Here is a 27,611-nt window from a genome sequence, read left to right on the forward strand (position 1 = left end):
AATGTGAAAGATGCAGAAAGACCCCAAGAGTTCCAGCTTGGTCAGTCAGATGGGCTGTGGCACCATTTCGGAGAATGGAACAGCTATTCTGAGCTTAGAGAATCAGGAATGTCACCAGAGGGCTCATATGTATGTTTGGGGGAAATGAGTTTAAAGTAAGGGTAGCTGGCCTCATTCAACCTTTCTAAAAATGAGACAGCGGCCCTCAGGGACTGTCCTTGTCATGTCAATCCTAGCATCGGATCTCGATGAGATTCTTCGGTTCCTCAGTACACAATAGGCAGTAACTGAGCATCCATGTTTCTGAGAGGAAGCAGTTAAACCTGGCTGGATGTAGTTCTTTCTGACACAAAGCTACAATAATGGGATATCTTCCACTGAGTTCTTTGCTTAGTACATTATTTTGCCAATTATTTTTAAAATTAGATTATGTACCAGGTGATGGTACAGAGATGGTACAAAGAAGATAGATGGTACATAAATGGTACAAAGATGAAGCTAGAGGCAGAAACTCATACAGGGTGGAAAAGTTGCTTATTGCACTATTTATGGGTGATTGCAGCAAAATTGAGGGTCAAGACCCAGGCAGCCTCTAAACAGAATTGAGGAGGAGGAGGTGTGAGAGTAATGGTTATTCATCAGAGAACGAACAGGAACCATCACATGCCCCTGTGACAAAAGCAACTTGGTCTATTTTCTTTCCAATAATGTCCTACACAAGTTGGCACAACAGACCCAAACGTGTCTCTTTATATCTTGATCAGAAAGCAGGAATAAATGTCCTTTCTTCTCTGGGGATCAGGGGTTGTGCTGCTTTTTCCCACCTCCCTCTTGCAGAGGAACCTAAGCGGTCACAGTCCATGGGATTGCAAAGAGTCCGACATAACTTAGCAACAAAACAACCACAACTCTTGCAGAACAGTGTGGAGGCTGAGTGGGGAAAAGCAGAAAGGAGCCACTCAGGTGGAAGGCTGTCCCCTCTCAACAAAGGTAGCTGAGTTACAGGACAGTTGCCTGTCATATGAAGCTCTTGCAAGAATTTCAGAAAAATCCAAAGACAGAAGCTTTCTCTGCCATGGCTGTCACGTGACCCGACTCCCAGCCTGCTCTGCAGGCTTCCTGAGAGGGGCAAGTGGGATCCCTGGGTGCAGTTGGCTCCCTGTGGGGCTCCTTGGTACACACAATGCCACTCAACCTAGTGAACAACTGGCCCACGTTCATGAGCCTGTCCCTGAACTTGGGAACATGGATGAGGGGGACAAGGTTCCTGTTCTCCGAGCCCACAGTCTTTAAGGGGCGGGGGGTGGGGAGGGGGGGGAGCACAAATCTACAAAGGAAACAAGGAAACACTGGAAAGACTAGGATGGCAGAACAAAATGCCTTTGGGAGATTGGGGGTGGGGCAAGTTGATTCAAGGAACTAATCTGAAAAGGTTAAGGATTTGCTCAACAAAAACACACAGAAGACAGTTTCAGGAGAGTCTTTCCATGGCCAATGAGAGATACAAGCAAGTGTTGAAGACAGGCGCTGTAAGGCTACCCAATTGCAGAAAAATCTAGGAGGGTGAACTAGAGTCAGAGGGCAAACGGCACCAAATGCCAGGCCAAGGAATGTATACTTGGCTCTCTGAGGTCAGGGAGGGTGGTTGCTTTGGTTAAAGATGCTCTTACACACACTGCTCCATAGAGGGATCCTCCCCACAGGCAGGGAGGGATCTACAATAAGGCAGATAAGGGTAGTGCAATCAAAACAGCTCTGTAAAAAAATTATCCCTATCTTTCTACTCCAACCATTAGAGCCCTAATTAAAAACAAAACAAAACAAAAACAAACAAACAACAGCAAAAAAAAAACCACAGGTTTTTCAGGAGATAAATTTGGTGTCCCAGGGAACCTGCCTGCCAATGCAGGATATGTGAGGATCTCCAGGTAAGATCCCCTGGAGGAGGGCACGGCAACCCAGAGAAGCCTGGAGGGCTACAGTCCCTGGGGTTGCAAAGAGTTGGACACGACTGAACCAACTGAGCACAAATGAACTTATTTATGAAATAGAAACAGATCTGAAGACATAGAAAACAAATTTATGGCTGCCAAAGGGGAAGGGGGGAGGAATAAATTAGGAGTTTGAGATGAACAGATATACACTCCTACATATAAAATAAAAATCTGGCAAGGACCTACTTATATAGGGAGGTATATAGCATAGCACAGGGAACTCTACTCAGTATCTTTAATAACCTATAATGGAAGAGAATGTGAAAGAAGACTATAAATATTTATATATATAACTGAATCACTTCACTGTACACCTGAAACCAATACAACACTGTAAATCAACTATATTTCAAAATTTTTCTTCAATAAAAAGTAAATTTTTAAAGAGCAGTTTGGGATTAGCAGATACAAACTACTATATATAAAATAAATAAACAACAAGGACCTATATTCAACATCCTGTAATAAATCATAATGGAAAATAATATGAAAAAGAATATGTGGTGTGTGTGTATATACATATATATACATGTATGTATATAAAACTGAATCACTTTGCTATACAGCAGAAACTAACACAACAGAGCTACCAGGGAAGCCCTAAAATCAACTACACTTTGATTAAAATAAATAAATAAAAATGTGATGTCCCTTCTATGTTCATAGAGAAACTGCATTTCAGATCACAAGACGGGAAAGAAACACAGCTCACATCAGATCCGGGGTGGTTTTTAAGGTGTAATGGAAGAACCTTTCCTCAAAGCATGGTAAAGGGTATGTTTTATTGGGGAAACCGTTTGATGCTATGAACTAAAATGGAAACTTTGATTATGAAGGAAGAAAACCACTGCTCTTACAAAAGCTGGAATAAAGGAACAATAACCCTCAAGTTTTAAGTGGAAATATAATCATTTCATTCCACTCATCCATCAAAAACCCACCCTTTAAATACTGCCAGTTTTAAAGGTCGGGCTTAATTGATCAGGAGGGAGAAAATTTCATGCCGTCCCACCTTCCTTCCTAAGCCAAGTGAATTAATAATGAAAACTTCCCGGTGACCTTCATCACATATTTCCTATAATTGATTCTCCCAAAAAAGGCTTAAGTGGGCACCTGATTCTCTCCACCTTTTCTATGTCCTCAGAGAAAGCAGTCTCATAGACAGGTAGCACGGTGATGGAGAACCAGGAAATGGAATCTTTTTATATCACACAAAATGGAAATTTGAAAGGGACTTCCTATCTTCCACTGATTTTGAAAACAGACATGAGTTTGGGCAGAAATAGTCATCCTTCTTACATTTTTTTTTTTCTCCTTTAGTGTTCAGATCTTATTAATCATAGTAAACTGAAATTTTACCCAGACCCACAGATTTCAAAAGGCCTTGCCAAGACGACAACTTTACCATAAGAAATCGGCTCCTGCCCTCCCCAGTCCTGGTATTTCCAGTGACCGAGACAGTGAAGAGTTGCACTGTGCAAATGAAGGAAACAAAAATGGAAGCTCAGAGATGACATTCACTTCAGTTTCCTGCACAAGCCCTCTGAACTCCATTTGATCCAGCTTCCATAAGAGAGGGGACCACCCACACCCCTGAGTTTTAGAGCCGCCCCGCGGACATGGGGAACTCCTAAACCACAGGTCTCTAAGACCCAAGGAAGTGGAGCAGCTTTTTCATAAATAAAGGATGGATTGGGAACAAAGTCAACACTGGCACTGGACTTCCAGTTAAAAACAACGCCTGACAGCAGGCGTGGGTTCCCAGGTTGGCGCCTCTTCCTGCTCCACATTTGGGGGTCTCGGATTTGAAGGCCCTCCTCTTCCCACTTTCTCCTTTCTCCTGCATTCATCTCAGCTCTTCTCCCGGATTCTCATGCGACCCACCTGTAAATAATGATCACGTCAAGACCGATGAACCTGACCTGCCTCTTCACCTCAAAACCAAAATTCCAGCTGCTTCCTGGACATTAGGCAGAGATGGTCTCTCACATGCAGAGCATCTAGACCCCACAAATCCAGGGTCCTCCCACCAATACCAGCCCTTGACTCCTGAATTTCCTACCCTACTGATAGGAGCCCTATATGCCCAGAGACACCTTTAACTCCTCCCTTATCCAGCTGCCTATAAACTCTGCTATTCCCCAGTGTTCCAGTGGTTCCAACATCCTCTGCCCCTGCTCTGGCCCAAACCTGTACCATCTTCTTCCAGGAACAGCACGATGCAGTTGTCTTCCAAGAACACAGATCAGAACATGTATTCCAGCTCCTTACAGATTAAAAAAGAAGGAAGGTGTTTGTTTTGGTTCAGCACAGTCGTAAGGCTTTCTAACAATTCCAGCTGCGTGAGCAAGTCATGTGTGTATGCATGCTAAGTCACTGCAGTTATGCCCAGCTCTATAAGACCCCGTGGACCGTAGCCGGCCTGGCTCCTCTGTCCATGGCATTCTCCAGGCAAGAATACTGGAGTGGGTTGCCACGCCCTCCTCCAGGGAATATTCCCAACCCAGGATCAAACTCATGTTTCCTGTGTCTCCTGCATTGGCAGGCAGGTTCTTTACCACTAGCGCCACCTGGGAAGCCCAAGCAAGCCTAGAGGTACCTTCAAGTAGAGTGAGTCTCCTGGCCTTGGGGCTCACTGTATGCTGGACCTACTCTTCAGAGAGTTTCTCACTCCCATGTGGGAAGGAGTGGGAAGGGTTTCAATTGTCAGACATCAGGAAGAAGTTGGACAAAACAACCTCGATGACCCCTCTCAACCTTGAGATTCCATGGGCCTACCTATGCCTTTAGGACATCAGCTTGGCCTGTGGACTCCTTCCAGGAGACCTGCCCCACTGTGAGCCAGGTACCTATAAGGCTGGATGCCCAGAAGCCAGGTTTCTAACATCTGACCTTGCCTCCTGACCTGAGATGACCAACTCAGGCTCGAGCCTGAGGATTTAACTCAAAGACACAGGCTGCAAGAGTTAGATCCAGTTACTGTATCTCCCATGTCTCCTGAATTGGCAGGCGGATTCTTTACTGCTGAGCCGCCTGGGCGTCCCTCTCCCCTGCTGCAGTAGCTCACATAAAACCCGTCTTCCCACTTTCCACCAGTGTCCCGTGCAGCTTCTCTTTAACAGAGGGAAACGACCTTGTGGGAAGACACAGAGGGCATGAGTGTCCCCTCACAGAGTCAACTCCCAACCGCATGCGGTACCCACACAGCCACTGACTCCAGCAGAGACTCGCCCTGACCTGAGCTGGTCTCCTCTGAGTTCTCCTCTGAGAAGTCCTGACTAGGCCATGCTCCTGAGGTCTGTCCTTGGCCCACTCACTGCAGTTCTAGCAAGAATCCCGCTGGGTGAGTCTAGAGGACATCCCCCGCCCTTGATATCTGATCCAATTCCTCTTCCCTCACCTGTCAAGTCACTTTAGCCAAAATCCTCCCTACTCCTGGCATTTCCTCCTCAGAGATCTTCCATCTCCTGACCCCCTCCCTTCTCCTTGGCTGTCAGTTCCCACTTTTCCTTGTACCTGGAGTTGAGTCAAATCTCTCTCCCCTCCTGGAAGACCCCACTATCGCAGACCCTCTGAAAAAGTGTCATGAGTGATTCTTTCTTCAGCAACTCCTCGCCTTCTGCCTGAATACCCAAGTTTTAAGACCGCTTCTAATGTATTCTTCCAGAATGAGAACTTTGAAAATATAGATAGATCTAAGAGGAAACAAAGAAATACAGGAGACATGCATCTCTCTCCTCACCCAGGCTTGTTTGGGCACGTTCTCCACAGCCTTGACTATTCACCTCTGGCCTCAGGGCCAACTGGTACTTGCTTCTAAACCATTAAACTGCTGATTGCCTCATGAGCAGGCTATGCTTGTCAGCAGAGCGAGAGCATGCGTGTTTTAGGCAACCTGCCATGCCGTGCTCAGTTGCTTCAGTCGTGTCCGACTCTTTGCAACTCTGTGGACTGTAGCCTGCCGGGCTCCTCTGTCCATGGGCTCCTCCAACCAAGAATACTGGAGTGGGTTGCCATGCCCTCCTCCAGGGGATCTTCCTGATCCTGGGATCGAACTCGAGTCTCTTACGTCTCCTGCATTGGCAGACAGGTTCTTTACCACTAGCGACGCCTGGGAAGCCCCTTTAGGTGACCTAGTCCTCAGGAAAAATAGACGGACGCACCTGTGAGAGGCACCTGGGTCTGACTGTCCTCCCAGGCACCTCTGAGTGCCCCATGGAAACATGGCGACTCCCAGACTCCCCGTGGCGTGGTGGGAGCCAGCGTGCTTCCCAAGCCTGCCACCCACCCCAGCAGAAGCTTCTATCCGTGGATTCACATTCTTACTACAGGCAATCTCTGGTTAGGTTTTTGAAGGATCTGCACTAAATAGCTGCCACTACTAAAGAATAAGCTTATAAGCCATGCTTTGGGGGCTCCAGGAGGATTACCTAGGAAAGCTCCTTTCAAATAATATTTTTGTCTTGGGTTGACTGTGTCAGTTAAGGAAAGGATTTCAGATTCTGATACCTTTGATACAGGCAGGCAGTGAGGGGTAATGAAAAGAGAAGCTACAAATGTGTGTGATCACATACACAGACATTTATACCAACTCATAGGCCACACTTACCACCTAAAATTCAAGTGGAGATTAAAAATTAAATTTTCCACATGAAAAACAATTCTCTCAGAATTTATTCTTGCTGCTGCTAAGTCGCTTCAGTAGTGTCCGAAATCTGTGCGACCCCATACACAGCAGCCCACCAGGCTTCCCCGTCCCTGGGATTCTCCAGGCAAGAACACTGGAGTGGGTTGCCATTTCCTTCTCCAATGCATGAAGGTGAAAAGTGAAAGTGAAGTCGCTCAGTCGTGTCCAACTCTTCACGACCCCATGGACTGCAGCCTACCAGGCTCCTCCATCCATGGGATTTTCCAGGCAAGAGTACTGGAGTGGGGTGCCATCGCCTTCTCCGTTATTCTTGCTAGAGTCTCTGAATTGAAATATTCTATTAACCCAGCAGTCTTATTACAAGACCATTGGAAATTTGACTTATACCCACGTGACTTCTCTCGTGAAAGGGAGTAAGAAATCTTATTTGCGTGCCATTTACATTAACAAGCTTAACAAAGTTAGGGACTGGAGTCATCCCACCTAGTGTTTCTACAGTTGAGTGCCTATGAATTGATGCTCCATAAAAAAATGATTTATGAGTGCACAGATACTGTGCCTATATTTAAATTGCACCCTCTCCAGTTCTGAGAAGATTCTGTATTTGTCCCATTATTCATTCTTGCCAGAACCATGCTCCACGCTGGCCTAACCCCCTCGCACGCTCAGTGATCTGGGGTAATCTCGGCTTCTGAAGGCACTACCTAAGGCAACCGATATTTCTTCTGCATTGTTTGTTTTTTCAGAGACTGCCAGCCTAAAAGCTTGTGTGTTTGGAAATTCAAATCAGCTTCAAATCTTGTCAGAGTGGCTGAGCTCTCATTTAATGTTGGCGGGGAGGCTGGGCTCCAAAGCACATTTCATTATTAATAAAAATAAAGGCGAGAGAGAACAAATAGAGGCTTGGAGGGAGTGCCACCCGGTCAGGGGCGAGTTCTTTACCTGCATTTGAAAGACTCTCCTTTCTTTCCCAGGCAGAGTGATCTCTCGGGGATGAGAAGAGCCGACTGTGGATCTGGAAGATAAACAGAAACCTTTTCAGTTTTATATTCTTATTTGCCAGATATATAATCTTCAATAATGTATATTACTATTTAAAAAAAAATCAAGAAATGTCCCTAGAATCTCTCCTTTCTCCCAAAAAGAACTACAGATTGTAATGAACATACTTATTTCCATTTTCTTCTGTGTTAATTCTGCCAGTGAAAAAAAAGATATTTGTCTTTTTTTCCTGCTTGTGGTTTTTCTGAGTATAGAAGAAAAGCATTTTTATTTTTATTTAAGTCATAGTTGACTTATAATTTTGTGTTAGTTTTGGGTGGACAGCACAGTGATCCAGTTACACATGCATGTATGTATATTCACAGGAGGAGGGCACAGCAACCGACTCCAGCGTTCCTGCCTGGAGAATCCCCATGGACAGAGGAGCCTGGCGGGCTACAGTCCATGGGGTTGCAAAGAATCGGACATGATTGAGGGACTAAGCACAGCGCATATATTCACACACATATATATGTGGATGTGAACTGACTCATTGGAAAAGACCCTGATGCCAGGAAAGATTGAAGGCAGGAGAAAGGGCCGATAGAGGATGAGATGGGTGGATGGCATCACCAACTGGATGAACATGAGTTTGGACACAACTGAGCAACTGAACTGAACTGATATATAGATACATATACATATCTTTTTATATATATATGTATTATATGTATTGGAGAAGGAAATGGTAACCCACTCCAGTATTTTTGCCTGGAGAATCCCATGGACAGAGAAGCCTGGTAGGCTACAGTCCACGGGGTCGCAAAGAGTAGGACATGACTGACCGACTTTACTTATTTTATTATATGTATACGTATACATACATATCTTTTTCAGATTATTTTCCCTTACAGATTATTACAAAATATTGAGTATAGTTTCCTGTGCTATACAGTAGGTCCTTGCTGATTATCTGTTCTATATGGAGTAATGTATATATGTTAATCCCAAACTCCTAAATTATCCTTCCCTGCTTTCCTTTTGGGTAACCATAAATTGGTTTTCTATGTCTGTGAGTCTCTTTCTGTTTTAGAAATAAGTTCATTTTTATGAGTAAGTAAAGGGTGGGTTTCTGATGATTGCAAAATGCACAGGGAGGAAGCAGGGAGGGAAAAAAACTAATCAGTGAACATGGATTTTGCTAGTAGATCAAACAACCACATCTCATATTTCTTTTCTCTCCCAGCATAGCGCTGAACGGGTGTTGAGCTAAAATAGGACATTCAATAAATATTGATAAATTGATTAATCATGAGCCATCGAATTTCAGGAATTAGCCTTCAAGGCCCAATGAAAATACGATTAATGTATACAAAAGCGGTCTGCCGTCTGCAGGCTTGATCGTGATGCTGACTTCTCTGCCAAAAGACAAAGGTGTGTAAGTTTATTCTGAAAGCACTTGGCTGTGAGTCTTTCAGTTCTAGTTTATAAACCTCTAATCAGACTCCAGAGCGCCTGCTCCTCATGGGACCTCCCCTTGTGCTCAGCATCCTTCTAAATATCTAATAACCTTTCCCCAAAACTGAAGAATAACTCTTCAAACCGCCCCCCTCTGACTGTGATCTTATCCTGAGCCTAAGAGGCTGGATAGGCCTCTAATTCTGAACCCAGTTAGCTGCTTAGTCCCAGGGCGTGGTTAAGCTTCTCCGTGTATTCACATCCCTTTTTTGGCCTCTTCACATGCCCAGCATCTGGGCCATAAGTTTGGAGACTGCAGACGGGAAACTGCAGGCAAATGATTCTTCTGGTCCAAGCAGGAGCCTGGCCTCTGAGAATTCACAGAGAAAGAGAAAGATTAGGGCAGGACCGGACTGCGGCTGGGCCAAGATAGGGAGGATTAAGTAGTTACACAGCATTTTCTGACACTGTCCAGGCTCTTCCTTGAGCCTAACTCGGCCACTGACTATTGGCAATGTGATTATTAATTGTAATAAGCATAAGAAGAACTGCTGATGGTTATTGAGGTTTCACATGGGCTGGTGCTGTGGTCTGTGTTTTCCATACAACATCCCATTGAATTATTACAACTGTTAGAAAGATATGTTGCTCTCAGCCCTGCTGTGGCAGCTGAGAAAGCCATAGCTAAGGTCCCCCACCGGGTACCTGGCGACACAGCCAGGATTCAGACCAGGCTTGTCAGACCCAAAGCATTTCGAGCTTTTAGCCAGCATGTTCCAAACACTGCTAGTGTTATAATTCGAAAAGACAGATCCCAAAGTTCATAGCAACACTTCATAATAGCCAAGACAGGAAAGCAATCTAAGCGCCCATTGACAGAGGAATGGATAAAGAAGATGTGGTTTCTTTCTTTTTAATGGAATATATTAGCCATAAAAAAGAAAGAAGGAATGCCATTTTGCAGCAACATGGATGGACCTAGAGATTATCATACTGAATGAAGTAAGTCAAACAGAGAAATATGGTACAATACTGCTTATATATGAAATTTAAAAAGGATTATACAAATGAACTTATTTATAAAACAGAAATAGACTCACAGACATAGAAAACCAACTATGGTTACCAAAGGGGAAGTGGGGAAGAATTAATTAGGTGTTTGGGATTAACAGATACACTAGTGTATATAAAATAGATAACTGATAAGGATCTACTGTATAGCACAGGGAGCTCTACTTAGTATCTTGTAATAACCTGTAATGGAAGAGAATCTAAAAAAGTATATATATATATATATATATATACACATATATATGTATATATATATATACATACATATATATATGTATATATATATACACACATACATATATAATTGAATCACTTTGCTACATACCTGAAAGCAATGCAATACTGCAAATCAACTGTATTTCAATAAAAAATTTTTCAAAATGAAAAAAATTTTTAAGTTTTTAAAACAAAAAGAAATACTGTTACTGTGATTATTACACAGTATTATTATTTGGCTCTTTGACTGTATTTGGTGTGCTTATATAACCATCACATTTGCATATGTCCTTTTCTCAAACTTGGCATAGACATGTCATATGAAACACACAATAAAACTTTTTAGAAAGGAAATAAAAGTGCAGTACAGTAGACATGAGGATGGAAAGCCATTTAAAGCCCAAGCAGAAGAATTGAGCTCCCTCTCCGCTGCTTCAAACACACCAATCTGTGCGGGGAGGGGTGCAGAGTGACTCTGGCCCTGCAGAGATTTTAAGCTTCCTCTCTCTAGCATCATTGTCTCATATGGTTCTCTTAAGAAAGAGTTTTCTGTGTATTTTTGAAAGTAACTCCATCAAGTCTTGCAAGTCTTGCTACCCTGAGACCTGACTCAGAATCAGGTCTGCCCAGCAAGCCCCCTGTGTGCCACGTGACCCTGATCGAGAGCCCAGCCCCAAGTCTGTGAAGTTACAGGTTCTGAAGTGTGCTGGTTCCAACCCATCGCGACTTCTGTCTCACCCAGGTCTAAGTGGCTGGCAGTGGACAACAAGCTGGCTCAGCCACACAGCCCTCTGTAAATGCCTGGCTCCTCCGAAGTCTGGAACTTTGTTGCACAGGCTCGGGCATTACAAACCCAAGAATTCCCAATAGCAGGGTGATTCAGGAGCCTCAGTCATCATCTGACCCCAGGTCTCAGTCCACCAGCGACGTCCTGGACACACGCGGCTTTGGCTACACTTTCCAGGGGTTGCTCTTTGAAATCCCTTCATACAGAAGGCAGCATTTTCCACTGCCCTTAGAACAGAGCATCAGAAGAACCCTCTTTGGTCCACCCCCACTGGTTTCTGTGCATCCTGGCCAGGCGAGCCGTGTGAGCTTCCCTCCTCCCCCTGAATCAAATCCTCTCCCGCGCCACGGGTCCTTCACCCCTGTCCTTCCATCTGCACAGCGTAGTCTTTCCCTGGTCCTGTCCTCTGGATCCTGTTCACATGACCTGCTCGTGTGTCTCTCCAGACACAGCACTGAAAACTCAGTTTCTGATCTGCAAGCTCTTACAGGAGCATCCTTTTCCTTCAGAGCACTCAGCTTGCTTTGTAAGCACACATCAACTTCTATGAATCCACAACCAATGCCTGCTTCTCCCGTAGACTCTAAGCCTTCTGAGAATAAAATTATGTTTCCCTCACCTGCTGGTGTATTCTCAGCTCCTAGTATAGGGACAGACACAAAGTGGGTTCTCAATAAATATTTATTTTACAAAAGGATGGGAGAATTAATCAATCAGTTAATTAGCAAAAGCAAAGCTTCTTCTCCAAGTTAAGTTGCACAGAAGCCTTTAGAATCCACTGTCCTGTCTCCTCGGATCTCGTGCACCATCAAGGGTTTCCCTCGTCCTCTTCAATTTCAACTTTTGCCCTCCTCAACACTTTTAACCACATCCAAACTTTGCTTTTTTATTTTATTTTTTAGTTGAAGTACAGTTGATTTACAGTATAGCGTTAGTTTCAGGAGTATATAGCAAAGTGATTCAGTTATACGTGTGTATGTGTGTGCATGTATATATTGTTGTTTGGAATCACTAAATTTGGAATTCATTAAATTTGGAGTCACTAAATCATGTCCAGCTCTTCTGTGACCCCTGGACTGTAGCCCACCAGGTTCTTCTGTCCATAGAATTTCTCAGTCAAGGATACTAGAGTGGGTTGCCATTTCCTTCTCCAGGGGATCTTCTCAAATCAGGGATCAAACCCGTGTCTCCTGCATTGGCAGACGGATTCTTTACCACTGAGCCCAGGGAGGTCCATACATACATATATATGGCCTTCATGGTAGTGTTAGTCGTTCAGTCGTGTCCGACTCCTTGCGACCCCTTGGACTGTAGCCCACCAGGCTCCTCTGTCCACGGAGTTTTCCAGGCAAGAACACTGGAATGGATTGCCATTTCCTTCTCCAGGGGCTTCCCTGTGGCTACACATATATGTGTGTGTGTGTGTGTATTCTTTTATCATATTCTTTTCCATTATGGTTTATTATGTGAAAGAAAAGTGAAAGTGAAGTCGCTCAGTCGTGTCCGACTCTTTGCGACCCCATGGACTGTAGCCTACCAGGCTCCTCTGTCCATGGGATTTTCCAAGCAATAGTACTGGAGTGGATTGCCATTTCCTTCTCCAGGGGATCTTCCCAACCCAGGGCTCGAACCCGGGTCTCCCGCATTGTAGACAAACGCTTTACCGTCTGAGCCACCAGGGAAGTCCTATGGTTTATTATGGAATATGGAATATGGTTCCCTGTGCCATACAGCAAGACCTTGTAGTATATCTCTTTTGCATACAGTAGTTTGTAATCCCCAACTTCTAATTTATCCCTTTCCCCCACGCCTCTCCCCTTTGGTAATCATCAGTGTGTTTTCTATGTCTGTGAGTCTGTCTCTGTTTTGTAAATGAGTTCATTTGTATCATATTTTAGATTCCTCCAAAATTCTTCAGTCTCAGCTGAAGAATAAAACCAAAAATCTCCCTCCAGAAACACACGCTACCTTTCTCCTTTCCCCTTCCTGCTTGCCCCAAGCCATATTGAAGCAGATGGCCACACTCCCCATCCCACTGGAGGCCTCAGCTCAGCACCGCCTGGCCTCAGCCACTCTGACCTAAGACCCTGGAACTTGAGGATGTGCTGCCCCGGCCCGGGCAGACCGGCTGCAGCAGACGTCCTGTACCCCTGCCCCTGGGCAGGTAGATTCCTGCATATCTTCTCAGTGCGTCTCAGTCTCCCTCTCTTCATCAACATCTCCTCCTCCCTCTCCCCACCACCTCCAAGGAAGCCTCAGGATTCTTGCCAAGATCACAATGTTCCAGCAGCCTTCTCCCTCCACAGTATCGCCAGTCATGCGATAAAGCAAATTTGGTCACGTCCCTCCCCAGTTTAAAACCCTTGGATTCCTAATGAATTCCAAATAGAACTGGGGGGGGGGGGGGCGGGATAAATTTGCAAGTTTGGGATTAAAACATAAACACTACCATACATAAAATAGATACCCAGCAAGAATAGCACAGGGAACTATATTCAATGTCTTCTAATAATCTATAATGGAAGAGAATATAGAAAAAGAATACATATATTTATATACGTGTGTAACTGAATCATTTTGCTATACACTTGTAAGTAGGACATTATAAATCAACTATACTTCAATAAAAAGAAAAAAATCTCTATATATATAAAGTCATACTCACAGAGGACATTTCTGCCGTGTGATTCATCATGACAGAATACTGGGACGGATCTAAAATTTCCTAAGGCAGCGACTGGCTCTGTAGCTCAGAGCATGTATGTTAATGTATCCATTAACATTATAACAATGCTCAAAATCCATACTACAGACTCCACACCTGCAGACATAACGTATCATGGCGACCTTGAATGCTATGCCAATTTGGATATTATTTCCTAAATGATGGGGAGGCTTTGGTGATTTCTGAACAAGGAGAGTCAGCGCCTTATTTTCAGTTCTGTGTTAAAGCTTCGTCTTGTGTACACGTTACAGTACAGCCTTGTCTCTGGAACCTTGACGCATAAGCTGAAATCACCTATTGCCTATGTAAGGTGCTTCCCTGGTGGCTCAGATGGTAAAGTGTCTGCCTGCAATGCGGGAGACCCTGGTTCGATTCCTGGCTCAGGAAGATGAAGGAAATGGCAATCCATTCCAGCACTCTTGCCTGGAAAATCCCATGGATGGAGGAGCCTGATAGGCTACAGTCCATGGGGTCGCAAAGAGTCGGACACGACTGAGCGACTTCACTTTCTTTGTTTCTTTCTTTATGTAAGGTGCAACGTTTTGCGATTGATTTTACCAAGTCTAACATGCGATACATGTATTTTTTTAATTCCCTTTATTGTGGTTAAACCCACCCCATACAAAACTTAGCATCATAACCATTCTTAAGTGTACGGTTTACTGGTGTTAAATACACTCACATTGTTGTATGACCATCACCAACATGTAGCTCCACGATTCTCTTAATCTTATAAAGCTGAAACTCTACACCCATGTAAACAATAACTCTCCCTTCCCCCGCCCCCCAGCCTGTGGCAACCTCTTTGTCTGGACGGCTCGTCTAAGTACCTCATGCAAGTGGAATCATATAGTAGTTATCCTTTTGTGACTTGATTATCTCACTCAGCATAATGTCCTCAAGGTCTATCCATGTTGAACACTATGTCAAAACTTTCCTCTTTTTTAAATTAATTTTATTGGGGTATAGTTGGTTTACAATGTTTATTAGTTTCAGGGATACAGCAAAGTGAACCAGTTATACATATCCATATATCCATTCTTTTTTAGACTCTTTTCCCATATAGGTCATTACAGAGTATCGAGTAAGCTCCCCGTGCTATAGAGTAAGTTTTTATTAGTTATCTATTTTATATGTAGTAGTGTGTATATATCAATCCCTATCTCCCAATTTATCCCTCCCTTGCTTCCCTCTTGGTAACCATAAGCTTGCCCTTCTTTTCTAAGATTGAATGATACTCCATTGCACATAAACACTACATTCTGCTCGTTTGTTCATCTGTCAACAGACACACTTTAGTTGCTTCCATGTTTTAACTACTGTGAATAATGCTGTAAAAATATCTCTTTGAGATTTTGCTTTCAATTCTTTTTGATATGTACCCAGGAGTGGAATTACTGAATCATATGACAATTTTATTTTTAATTTTTGAGGAACAAACATCCTGTTATTTGCAGAGGCTGTACCATTTGCACTCCCATCAACAATGCATAAGCATTCTAATGTCTCCCACACCCTCACCAACAATTATTATTTTCAGGCTTTTTTCCCCCATAGTACCATTCAAACAGGTGTGAAGTAGTATCACATTGCAGTTTTTCTTTGCATTTTCCCTAATGATTATTAATGCTCAGCCATCTTTTCTTGTGCTTATTGGCCATTTAGATGTCTTCTTTGGCGAAATCCTTATCCAAGTCTTTGCCCATATTTGAACTGATTGTTTATTTATTCTTGAGTTTTAGGTGTTCTCTACATATTCTGGATATCATTCTCTCATCAGACATATGATTTACAACTATTTCCTCCCATTCTGCAGGTTGCCCTTTTACTATGTTGATATCATGCACAAAATTTTAAAGTCTTCATAAAGCCCAATTTGCCTATTTTTCCTTTTGTTAATTATGCTTTTTGGAGGTATGTTCAAGAAATCATTGCTAAATCCCATGTCTTGAAGGTCTCGCCCTGTTTTCCTCTAAGAGTTTATGGTTTTAGCTCTTTGACCCATTTTGAGTTAAGTTTTATACATGCTGTCAGATAAGGATCCAACAGGAGTGATCACTGAGTGACTCCTCGCTCAGTCCATTCAAGAGTTTATCTCCTTTAGGTCTTTGAAGCCAACAGTGTGTTATTTAGTGAACGGCAACAGTAATTTATCAAAGACACCCAACAGGGGGAGAGATTCAAGGTCTCTTTGTCACCTCTGTTCCCACAGGCTGCTGAGCCTGCTTCAAGCCTGGGGTCACAGGTGGAGCTGAGAGCTCATCGCATGCCAGGCAATTAACTCATTGGATCCTAAGACAGTTTGGTGAGAGAAATATAATTACTATCTCAATTTTGCAAAGGTGGAAATTAAGGCACACAAAGGGGAAATAAATTGTCCAAAGTCACACACACTGAGTAATCAAGTGAAGAAGCCCAGACTAGAACCCAGCAATTAGAATGACTCCTTGAAAGTAAAAAACTATGACCAGGATCAAGCACATTAAAAGAATCACGGTTTCTCACAATCATAGGAAATGCTCCAGTCTGCAAATCTCCTTCATGCACATCACCTCATCTGGACTCTCCAAAGTCCCTGAGAAGCTGCCAGAATACACACTGGTGTTTTTTCACACAGAGAAACCAAGACCCAGAGACAGTACGAGACATGAGTGCCCGGGAGCGGGACTGCGGCGGCTCTGGCGTCCACACAGCCCCTCTGAGCCTGGTCTGGAGTTCTTCCTCCTCATCTCACCACCTGCCTCCTGTGGAGTCCCACCTACCAGCAGAAATTCTGGGGTCACACCTGACACCAGCTCGGACACTGATCACACTGACCACAGATAGATCTATGAGTTCCCCTGGGAGCCTGAAGTTGATTTGAACAACGTGGGTACAATAATACTGGAGACTTCCACTTATGTGAGACTAAATACTCGACAAAACAACTTCCATGTTTTCTCACTCACTCCTCCAAAGTCCTACCATAATATCTGTGCTCTAAGGAACAAATATATTATTGTCTTTTGCTGGATTTGCAGTTTACTGACTTTCCCTTCAAGACATTGGAGTACTCACTATGAACCCATAATCCCTGATGTCCAATTCTAAAATCCCTGAAGCTCTGAAATCTGAGACTTTTTCTCTCTGAGTTTATAGAAAACTAATCTTGACAGCAAAACTTTACCTGAACTAACCCGGGGCTATTTATAATGTTAATTTATTTCATTTAACACGAATACTCATATATTTTTATTGGAGAAACATCAATTAGCTTAATTATGGGGTGCTACTCAGATTCCATTGGGAATTTTATGCAGGATCATCTTTCTGAAATAAAATTGAAAGGTTACTATTGACTTACGTTTGTCCCCAAGAGCTTTGGACGGAGAAGACTGTAGATGGTGACCACAGACATTTAATAAACTTAACCATCCCTGGGATAGTGTTTTCCAAATGCCCCTCATGCAGTTGCCATAAGACATATGTTATCTCTGCTTATATTAGACATGAACTCTGGGGTGTGGAAAGATTTGGTAATTCAAGGAGCTACTAAATGCCAGATTCAAAACAACTAGAATGTCATGTTCTCAGCATTCCCCATAGAAGTGTGTGTGAGTGTGTGTGTGTGTGTGTGTATAGAGGTGGGGAGGTAGTTAGAGATGATTCACGGGTTTTGTGAAGCATTGAGCAACTAAAACAGAGACTGAAACTTCATAGATCCCAAGAAAGAAAACAGAGGAGAAAACAGGAGTTTCCAGGACTACATAGAACCCCAGCTCCACTCTGCCTCTTCTGAACACCTGCCGGCTTGGCAGAGAAAACACAGGAGAGTCTGAAACTACTTATATCCCAAGTTGTCAAAGATCATGGGTGGATTTGGCTGGCAAGATGCCAGGATAACCTAAGATATCCTATCTTAGGATAAAGATAGGATACTTTTATCCTATCTTCTTTTTAGGATAAAGGTAGACATTGGTTGGAATCTACCAACAGAAAACCAAAAAGAGGACCCTTTCTTCTCAGTATCCCAGTGCCTTCTCCTGAGGATGCGGGATGTCCCACTAAAGGGCAGATAACAAGCACAAGGCGTAGACGGTTCCAGGTTGGACCACCAATGGGTTAATGCAACCTCTTTGGGGTCTAGCGTGCACTCTTCATGGCTAATTTAGACACGATTGATCTTCACCAGTGCTGCATGTCTGTATTCAATCTTCTGAACTCTCTTCTGCAACAATAATTAATGTCGGAGCAGTGTATGGATCAACGGTGTGTCTTCTGGTTAATGCAACCCTGCACCTATAATAACTCAAAACTGAGATTTATCACTCTGCCACGATTCCCTCTTCACGCTTCATCTCTTCATGTTTACATCTGGTTTAACTTTTTCTAATCTAAAATAAATCAGCATGAAAAGCATTAGATTTTTCATTTAGATTCTCAATTGCCTTTTATTATCCAGATAATGCCCCTTATCTGATTGCAAATGGTGGGACCATTCCCTTGTGAGAACCTTAAAAAAAAAAAAAAGCTACAGTTCAACCTTGGCATCTCTCCTTGCTTCTCCTTCACTTTGGTTTTTCAAGGGTGGTGTCTGGAGGAGGGGTTCTGGCTTGAAACTGAGACAAATCAGGATATAAAGACAATAGATCATTTCAACTGTTCCTCCTCTTGTGAGACTCATGCAGGAAGAAGGCCTCCCCCGGGTGCCTAATGAGAAGTGGGCTTTGGTGAGTTCACTCTTCATTTTGCCGCCCGTGACTCTGGCCCCCATCAGTCTGCAGGGATAAACGGGGCAGCAATGATGGAGCACTTGGCTGGAGACTTCTACGCAAACATCAGGCATGCAGGGCAAGTATAGCCATGTTACAGGCATGTTAATCACTCAGACAAAGTCAGATTTGTGTATCAGAGAGGTAGATTCCCCCCGACTCCTTGAGCTTGCCTTTCAGCACGTTCTGTTGTGTTTTATCATGGGCAATGTTTTTCTCCTAACTTTAAAGTAGGAGCTGATGATTCCAGAAACTGAATCCATTCCTTGTACCTGGTGGAAGCTTCTTCTTTCCTGGTAATTGTTTCCTATCCCTGTCCGCTTTCCCTCGGAGACCTGCGCTGCTTGAAACACTTTAGCACAGGACACAACACAGTGACTCTGACCTTGGAACACCTCAGAAAGCTCTGAGGACCCAGTCGCCCACTCAGTCCTACAGCGTTTCACTCAATTGCTGTTACCTTCCTTCTCTCACAGAAAAAGAGACAAAGAAGAGGGAGAAAAGGGCAAGGTGTTTCCTGTTCTCTGGCTCACCTGTTCCCAGGAACACCTCCCCTGAGCTTGTGGGGAAAGTCCCTCCTATCTCACACTGGTGGCTGCTTTTTTATGACTTTTTTAGCCAGACTGACAGAAAGCAATCTAAAGGGAGCACTTTATATAGCTGATTTTCACACCTTTTCAGAATGACTTGGTGAGAAATAGAATAGAGTCCTTCGAGTTTAATAATAATAAGATGCCCTACACAGCAGTTAGGGCTTCCCTGGTAGCTCAGCTGGTAAAGAATCCACCTGCAATGCAGGAGACCCCAGTTTGATTCCTGGGTGGGGAAGATCCACTGGAAAAGGGCATGGCAACCCACTCCAGTATTCTTGCCTGGAGAATCCCCATGGACAGAGGAGCCTGGCGGGCTACAGTCCATGGGGTCGCAGAGTCGGACACGACTGAGAAACTAAGCACAGTACAGCGGTCACCCCGTGCCAGGCACTGTGCTTGATGCTTTCCAGGCATTAGGAGTCTCCATGGCAACGCAGGAAGGAAGGTACCACTGTACTTCCAATTGAATATGACGTTTAACATTATTGTTAATAACAATATCAATAAAATAATATAATAGACCCACAACCATAGGAAACAGACTTATGGCTACCAAAAGGGAAAGGCAGGGAGGGATAAATTAGGACTTTGGGACATAGTAACATATACATAGGAAAGTTATGTCCAACCTAGAGAGCATATTCAAAAGCAGAGACATTACTTTGCCAACAAAGTTTCGTCTAGTCAAGGCTAATGGTTTTTTCTGTGGTCATGTATGGATGTGAGAGTTGGACTGTGAAGAAGGCTGAGCACTGAAGAATTGATGCTTTTGAACTGTGGTGTTGAAGAAGACTCTTGAGAGTCCCTTGGACTGCAAGGAAATCTAACCAGTCCATTCTGAAGGAGATCAGCCCTGGGATTTCTTTGGAAGGAATGATGCTAAAGCTGAAACTCCAGTACTTTGGCCATCTCATGCGAAGAGTTGACTCATTGGAAAAGACTCTGATGCTGGGAGGGACTGGGGGCAGGAGGAGAAGGGGACAACAGAGGATGAGATGGCTGGATGGCATCACTGACTCCATAGACAAGAGTTTGGGTGAACTCCGGGAGTTGGTGATAGACAGGGAGGCCTGGCATGCTGCAATTCATGGGGTTTCAAAGAGTCGGACACGACTGAGCAACTGAACTGAACTGAACTGAACACACTATTATATGTAAAATAGATAACCAATAAGGACCTACTGCATAGCACAGGGAACTTTACTCAACATTTTGTAATAATCTATAGGGAAAAGAATCTGGAAAAGAACATATATATATATATATATATCTCACTGCACTGTACACCTGAAACTAAGGCAATATTGCAAATCAACTATACTTCTATTTTTAAATTAATAAATAAATATTCTCTTCAAAAACTATAATATGATAAACAACAAAGCATTACTGAACTCTTATGTTGAGCCAAGCCCTGCCTCAAATTTCCATCCACCACTTTCTCCAGTCCCCACAAATGCCCTAGATTTCTTAACTCCAACCTGTATAGAAATCAGCTGATGCTGAGAAAGGTAAGAGTTCACGTATAGTCCAAATTAATAAGGGGCAAGGGAAGGATCTAAATCCAAGTTTACATGAGTCAGGGCCCAAGCCCTCACTCCTCTGATGTCTGAACAGAACATCATTTATTTCATTAAGATGCCAAAGTTCTAACAGAAACTAACGAGAGACACAAATCATCTCATACCGTGTGATTTCAGCTACAGAAGATGCTGACCAGGGAAAAATAAAGTGGCAGAAAGCAGACCCATGGTTGCTAGGGCTGAGCTGGGGGGAGGACATGGAGTGCAAAGGGCACAAGGAACTTTCTGGGTCAGTGGAAATGCCCTACATCATGATTTGGAACTGGGTATATAACTGCACACATTTGTCAAAACAAAATGAAGTGTGCTGTTATAAAGGTTTGAATATTAATGAATGTAAATTATACCTTAATAAGGATGACTTCTTAAAACATACCATGAATAAGCTCCAATTTATCCTAAAGTTTCAGTTCAACATAGAGGTAGAGAGAAATGATGGGACCTTGACCTCAGGCATCTCACCACCCAGTTAGAGAGAACTGTCTTGGGCATCTGTAAGCTCAAGTTAGTGCAAGACCACCAACCATGGCCCTGGGCCCTCCCCTTGACGGCCACGTGCTGGTTTAGTGTTGCCATCTTGGATTGTTTTTTAATTGTTGTATAATATACACAATACTTTGGCCACCTGATGAGAAGAGCCGACTAATTGGAAAAGCCCCTGATGCTGAGAAAGATTGAGGGCAGGAGGAAAAGGAGGCGACAGAGGATGCAATGGTTGGATGGCATCACTGACTCAATGGATGTGAGTTTGAGCAAGCTCTGGGAGACAGTGAAGGACAGGGAAGCCTAGTGTGCTGCAGTCCACGAGGTTGTAAACAGTTGGACACGACGTAGCAACCGAACAACAACAACATACAAAACACAACATTTGCCACTGGAAGTGCTGAAGCCCATGAGGTTAAGTACATTCAGCACGCACAACCATGTCCTCTTTCTGTCTCCAGAGCTTTTCCATCTTCACAGACTGAAACTCTGTCCCCATTAAACAATGGTTTTCCATCCCCGGCTCCAACCAGTCCCTGGCAGCCACCATTCTGCCTGCTGTCTCTGTGAATTTAACTGCTCCAGGGGCCTCAGGGAAGTGAAGCCAAACGACACAATGCCCCCTGTGCCTGGCTTGTCTCACTCAGAACAAGGCCCCTGGGCTCAGCCACAGCACAGCTGGGCTGCTTTCACTGCCATGGGGTCTTTGGACACACCCAGCTTTTTGTGTTGATGTGGCCCAACCTTCCCATTTTTCCTTTCGTGGCCTGTGCTTCGGGTATTGCCATCTAGGTTTTTTAAATACCTTCATCTGTGACCTTGTGCTTTGTGTACACACCTCATGGGACAGTGGATCATGCATGTGTGCATGTGTGTTGATTTCCTCGCTGTTCCACTCACAGAAGGTGTTCAGGTGTGCCTTGGTCACAGAATTTGGGTGAACCTGCAATGTGCAGGAGTTTGACAGGACTCAAAGGGAATACAAGGCAAGCAAATTTACCGTAAGATCAAGTAAGCAGAGGGCTGACAGCCCCCACTGGAACCAGACTTACTTCTAATGCAGGAAGATAGCTATGGGTTTCTGAGAAATACAAATGACCAAGCAACTCTATTGAGACCGACTGGGACCCGGGACCCTTTGCTGCAGTGCTTGGACCTGGACAAGCGTCTCCTCAAGCAACCAACTACAAAGAAACTATAAGGGACTAAAATAACTGTATTGGGGCAAATTGTGGACAATAAGATACAAAAAGACCAAAAATCCAATTGCCAGTTCTGAAGTAGTAGTAGTTGCTCAGTCGTGTCCGACTCTTAGTGACCCTGTGGACTGTAGCCCACCAGGCTCCTCTGTCCATGGAATTCTCCAGGCAAGAATACTGGAGTGGGTTGCCAACCCTTCTCCAGGGGATCTTCCCAACCCAGGGATTTAACCCGTATCTCCTGCATTGCAGGCAGGTTCTTTACTGCCCGAGCCACCAGGGAAGTCCTTCTGAAGAGCTAGGGGCAAAAGCAGAGTACTGTGCATGCCAACTACTCTGGATACCACCAAAGGCATGGGCAAACCTCCTGAGCCACCCCTCCAGCCTGACCCATGGACACACCATTACCCTCACCCCATACAAGGAATCAGCTCACACACCCCCTTAGGGACTGAGCAAGGGGCCCTTACACTTGTTCTCATTTGCCGCTGCTGCAGCAGGGGCCCCATAAAGCCTTGCTTGAATTTCTTGTCTGGCCTCTTACCCATTTCTTTTTTGTGAACTTTTTGTTTTGTATTGGGAGTACAGCTAATTATCAAACACGTTGTGATAGTTCAGGTGGACAAAGAAGGGATTCAGCCATATATACACATGCATCCACTCTCCCCCAAACTCCCCTCCCATCCAGGCTGCCACATAACATTGAGCAGAGTTCCATGTGCCATACAGTAAGTCCTTGTTGGTGATCCATCTTAAATACAGCAATGTGTACATGCCCACCCCAAACTCCTGACTATCCCTTCCTCAACCCTTAAACTAAACTGGTAATACTATCATATCTGTTCTTACTTCTGTTACAGCCCTTCCTAGCCACACACTTATGCTGAAAAGAATGGCCTAGAAAGAAAGGAAGAGATGGGCAACCACAGTCCCCTTTCCTTTCGGTCCTTCCCTACTCATCAGTAAAGCGAAGTAGAGAGTATTGGTAAAACATGATTATATCAAGGAATGAAATTAAAATCTGAATTGGTTTCTGCAGAGTTTCCATTGTTCTAGTAAGAATACATATATGCATGGATGAGATTAAAAAATAAAAATGGTATCATTTCAGTAATTTCACAGATGAGTTCAATGCTTTTGTATTTGTGTGTATTTGTGTTAAAACTGGCATCATATACTACTAAGATGAACAGTAAAATTTATGGTAATAATTTAAAATTTTAATGGTTTTTAGTTGGACTAACATTCAATAGCAAATAAAAACCATCATAACAAATCAAGAAAAAGACCATGGAAGAAAGGAAAGAGACATATTTTAGAAACTTAAATGTCTATTTTCCCCAGATTGTTTAACTTGGGGTCCACACTTTCATTTTGTACTGGTCTCTGCAAATGACACAGCCAGACCTGAGTGAGGGGCCGTTTATTGTGGAAGCATTGCATAGAATTAGAAAACAATTGCTTCTTGGAAGGAAAGCTATGACAGACCGAGACAGTGTATTGAAAAGCAAAGACATGACTTTGCTGACAAAGGTCCATATAATTAAGGCTATGGTCTTTCCAGCTGTCATGTACAGATGTGAGAGTTGGACCATAAAGAAAGCAGAGTGCCAAAGAATGGATGCTTTTGAACTGTGGTATTGGAGAAGACTCTTGAGAGTCCCTTAGACTGCAAGGAGATCCAACCAGCCCATCCTAAAGAAAATCAGCCCTGAATATTTATTGGAAGGACTGATGCTGAAGCTGAAACTCCAATACTTTGGCCACCTGATGTGAAGAACTGACTCATTTGAAAAGACCCTGATGCTGGGAAAGATTGAAGGAGGGAGGAGAAGGGGACAACAGAGGATGAGATGGTTGGATGGCATCACCGACTGGATGGACAAGAGTTTGAGCAAGCTCCGGGAGATGGTGAGGCACAGGGAGGCCTGCTGTGTTGCGGTCCATGGGGCCCATTGAGTCAGACGTGACTTGGCAACTGAACAGCAGCACTGCACGGGAAGTCTTCAGATCTTTGTTCCGGTGACCGAGGGCTGGCACAGTGGGACGCACGCGCTAGGCTCACAGCTCAGCTTCCGTCCTGGGTGTTACATCAACAGTGAGGAGCAAACGGTGACTGAGCCCACACATCTCCTGTGCACCCTGGGCCCCTCTTCATGTCCATTAACTCACACACCTAAACCACCACCGCTGAGCAGGCTTCCTCTGAAACTATAGAGTGCCACAAAGCAGCGACACTGGAGAAGGCAGCGCTGTCCAGAACTCATTAGCAAGGAGCTGAGACCATCTGTGGCTAAAATCCTGAGTTTCATGAACTTCCTGTCAATGGAGGGCTGGACCAGAGACTCTGAGCCCTCCACAGGGTAGGGCCCACCCCCTTGCCCCTGGTTGCAGTGGCTTTCTGGGAAGAGGCTTCTTGTCCTCGGTACAGAACGGCAAGCAATTTGTTGTCTGCTTTAAGAAAATCATGCCCTCATTTTTGTCTTCAGCCCTGTTTGTTTGTCTGATACATTATTATTCCTAAATTCTGGATATTTTCCAAGACACTCCTTTTTGGAGCTGTCTCCAAGTCTTCTCTGGAAGAAGAAGGGATATAAATTAGACTCACAGAGAGGAAATTAAATAATTTCTCTATTAGGAATTTGATTAATGAAAAGGGGAGCAGGACTGACCTCTATTTTGGAGCGTCATTTTGGCAAACTAGAGCTGATGTCTGTCTGTCTATCCATCTATCTGTTGATCAGTAAAAAATGAGTGACTCTGGAAGGGAGCCTAACATACATATCAAATCAGAGGATGCTGTGTTCCGTGCCTGAAGCCATCAATCACCATTCACTCTGGCCTCAGGTTTTCAGCTAAAATACACTTTGTACACTTTTGTTCACTCATTCACTCACTCACACACATGCTCCACAATGTTTCTTGAAGGCTAACCTGTTGCTAGGGGCACAGTCATGAGCTAGAACACATTAGGGACTCCTTTTCTTATCATGCTTCTAGATAGAGGTTCACACCTGTGTTTCTTCAACTCCAGGGCTCCTATGATTTCCCTCTTTGCACAGATACAAAGGTTTTAAATATAGTACAGTAAGCAGAATACTCACATGCCCCAAAAGTTCTCTTTCTTTTGAGTGTGAATAGAACCTGTAAACATGATGGACTATCATTGCTACAACTAAATTACGTTATATCGCAAAAGGGTCTTGCAGATGCAGTTGAGGCTGTTAATCTGTTGCTGTGGAGCTAATCCAAGCGAGATCATATTAGGTAGACCTGAGCTAATCAGATGTGTCCTTAAATGAAGTCAGAGGGATTCAAAGCAGCAGAGACTGTCCTTCTGACCTTGAGGAAGCAAACAAACATGCTGTGAGCTGCTTATGGCCAGAACCACATGACAAGGCCTGAGGACAACCTCAGGGAGCTGAGGGTGCCAACCGAGACCCATCAAGACAATGGGAACTCTAGTCCTGCAGCCACAAGGAGTTGAATTCTGACAATAACCAGGGATCTTGGAAGAGGCCTCTGAGCTACAGATGTGATCACAGCCTCATCTGACACCCTGATTCAGCCTGGAAAGGCCCTAAACAGAGGGACCAAAACTGTAAAATAATAAATAGGTATTGTTTCAAGGTACTAAGTATGTGATCATTTGCTTTGCAGCAATAGAAGAATAACACAGATAGTTATCTGCCCAGATTGTTTGAGAAAGGAATACTAGACCACCTTACCTGCCTCCTGAGAAATCTGTATGGAGGTCAAGAAGCAACAGTTAGAACCGGACACAGAACAACAGACTGGTTCCAAATTGGGAAAGGAATACGTCAAAGCTGTATATTGTAACCCAGCTTATTTAACTTATATGTAGAGTACATCATGTGAAATGCTGGGCTGGATAAAACACAAGCTGGAACCAAGACTGCTGGGAGAAATATCAATAACCTTAGATATGCAGATGACACCACCCTTATGGCAGAAAGCAAAGAGAAACTAAAGGGCCTCTTGATGAAGACAAAAGAGCAGAGTGAAAAAGCTGGCTTAAAACTTAACGTTCAAAAAATGAAGATCATGGGGAAACAATGCAAACAGTGACACACTTTATTTTCTTGGGTTTCAAAATCACTGCAGATGGTGACTGCAGCCATGAAATTAAAAGATGCTCCTTTGAAGGAAAGTAATGACAAACCTAGACAGCATATTTAAAAACAGAGACATTACTTGCTGACTAAGGTCTGTCTAGTCAAATGGTTTTTCCAGTAGTGATGTATGGATGTGAGAGTTTGACCATAAAGAAGGCTGAGCACCAAAGAATTGATGCTTTTGAATTGTGGTGTTGGAAAGACTCCTGAGAGTCCCTTGGGTATCAAGGAGATCAAACCAGTCAATCCTAAAGGAAATCAATCCCTAATATTCATGGAAGGACTGATGCTGAAGCTGAAATTCCAATACTTTGGCCACCTGATGTGAAGAACTGACTCCTTAGAAAAGACCCTCAAGCTGAGAAAGATTGAAGGCAGGAGGAGAAGGGAACGACAGAGGATGAGATGGTTGGATGGCATCACCAACTCGATGGACAGGAGTTTGAATAAGCTCCAGGACTTGGTGTTGGACAGGGAAGTCTGGTATGTGCAGTCCATGGGGTCACAAAGAATCAGACACAACTTTGTGACTGAACAGAACTGAATAGCTGATCAGAGCTGAAACTACGTATGATCCTACATGAAATTGGTATTATCTCATAAGTAAATAAACAGTTTCCTCAGTTAACTTATACAGAGCACAAGGAAACAAAGAAACAACTTCCTTGGACTGGAGAATGCTGATTGATAATGCTTGTGGACCAACACAGTGGAAACACTGAAATATATACTATTTCACATGACATGGGCCAATCTTGCTGATCCAGCCTCTGCCAAGTATACCTGGCCTATATATTATAAGATACACATGACGAGCAATACTTTGACATAAGTTCCACTATATTATGAAAATTTTTAGCCATTATTTCTTCAAAACTTTTCCGTACCCTCACCCCATACCTATTCTTTCTAAGATTCTAATTATATGGGTCTTGGATGTTTTTATATCAATCCGTCTCTTTTTTTCTCCTTTGTGTTCAATCAGA

General features: G+C 43.7%; 1 protein-coding gene across 2 annotated transcripts in view; it reads right to left on the reverse strand.

Moving 5' to 3' along the window:
• The window catches only part of C23H10orf90 (chromosome 23 C10orf90 homolog), a 251,960-nt gene that overhangs the window by 208,777 nt on the left and 15,572 nt on the right, over positions 1-27,611 (reverse strand). For both annotated transcript variants that reach the window (XM_025273904.3, XM_025273906.3), the window contains exon 2: positions 7,585-7,657. In XM_025273904.3, coding sequence (XP_025129689.3) covers positions 7,585-7,657 — 73 coding nt within the window. The remainder of the gene's footprint in view (positions 1-7,584; positions 7,658-27,611) is intronic.

The sequence above is a fragment of the Bubalus bubalis genome, chromosome 23, assembly GCF_019923935.1.
Source record: "Bubalus bubalis isolate 160015118507 breed Murrah chromosome 23, NDDB_SH_1, whole genome shotgun sequence".
Classification (NCBI taxonomy): domain Eukaryota; kingdom Metazoa; phylum Chordata; class Mammalia; order Artiodactyla; family Bovidae; genus Bubalus; species Bubalus bubalis.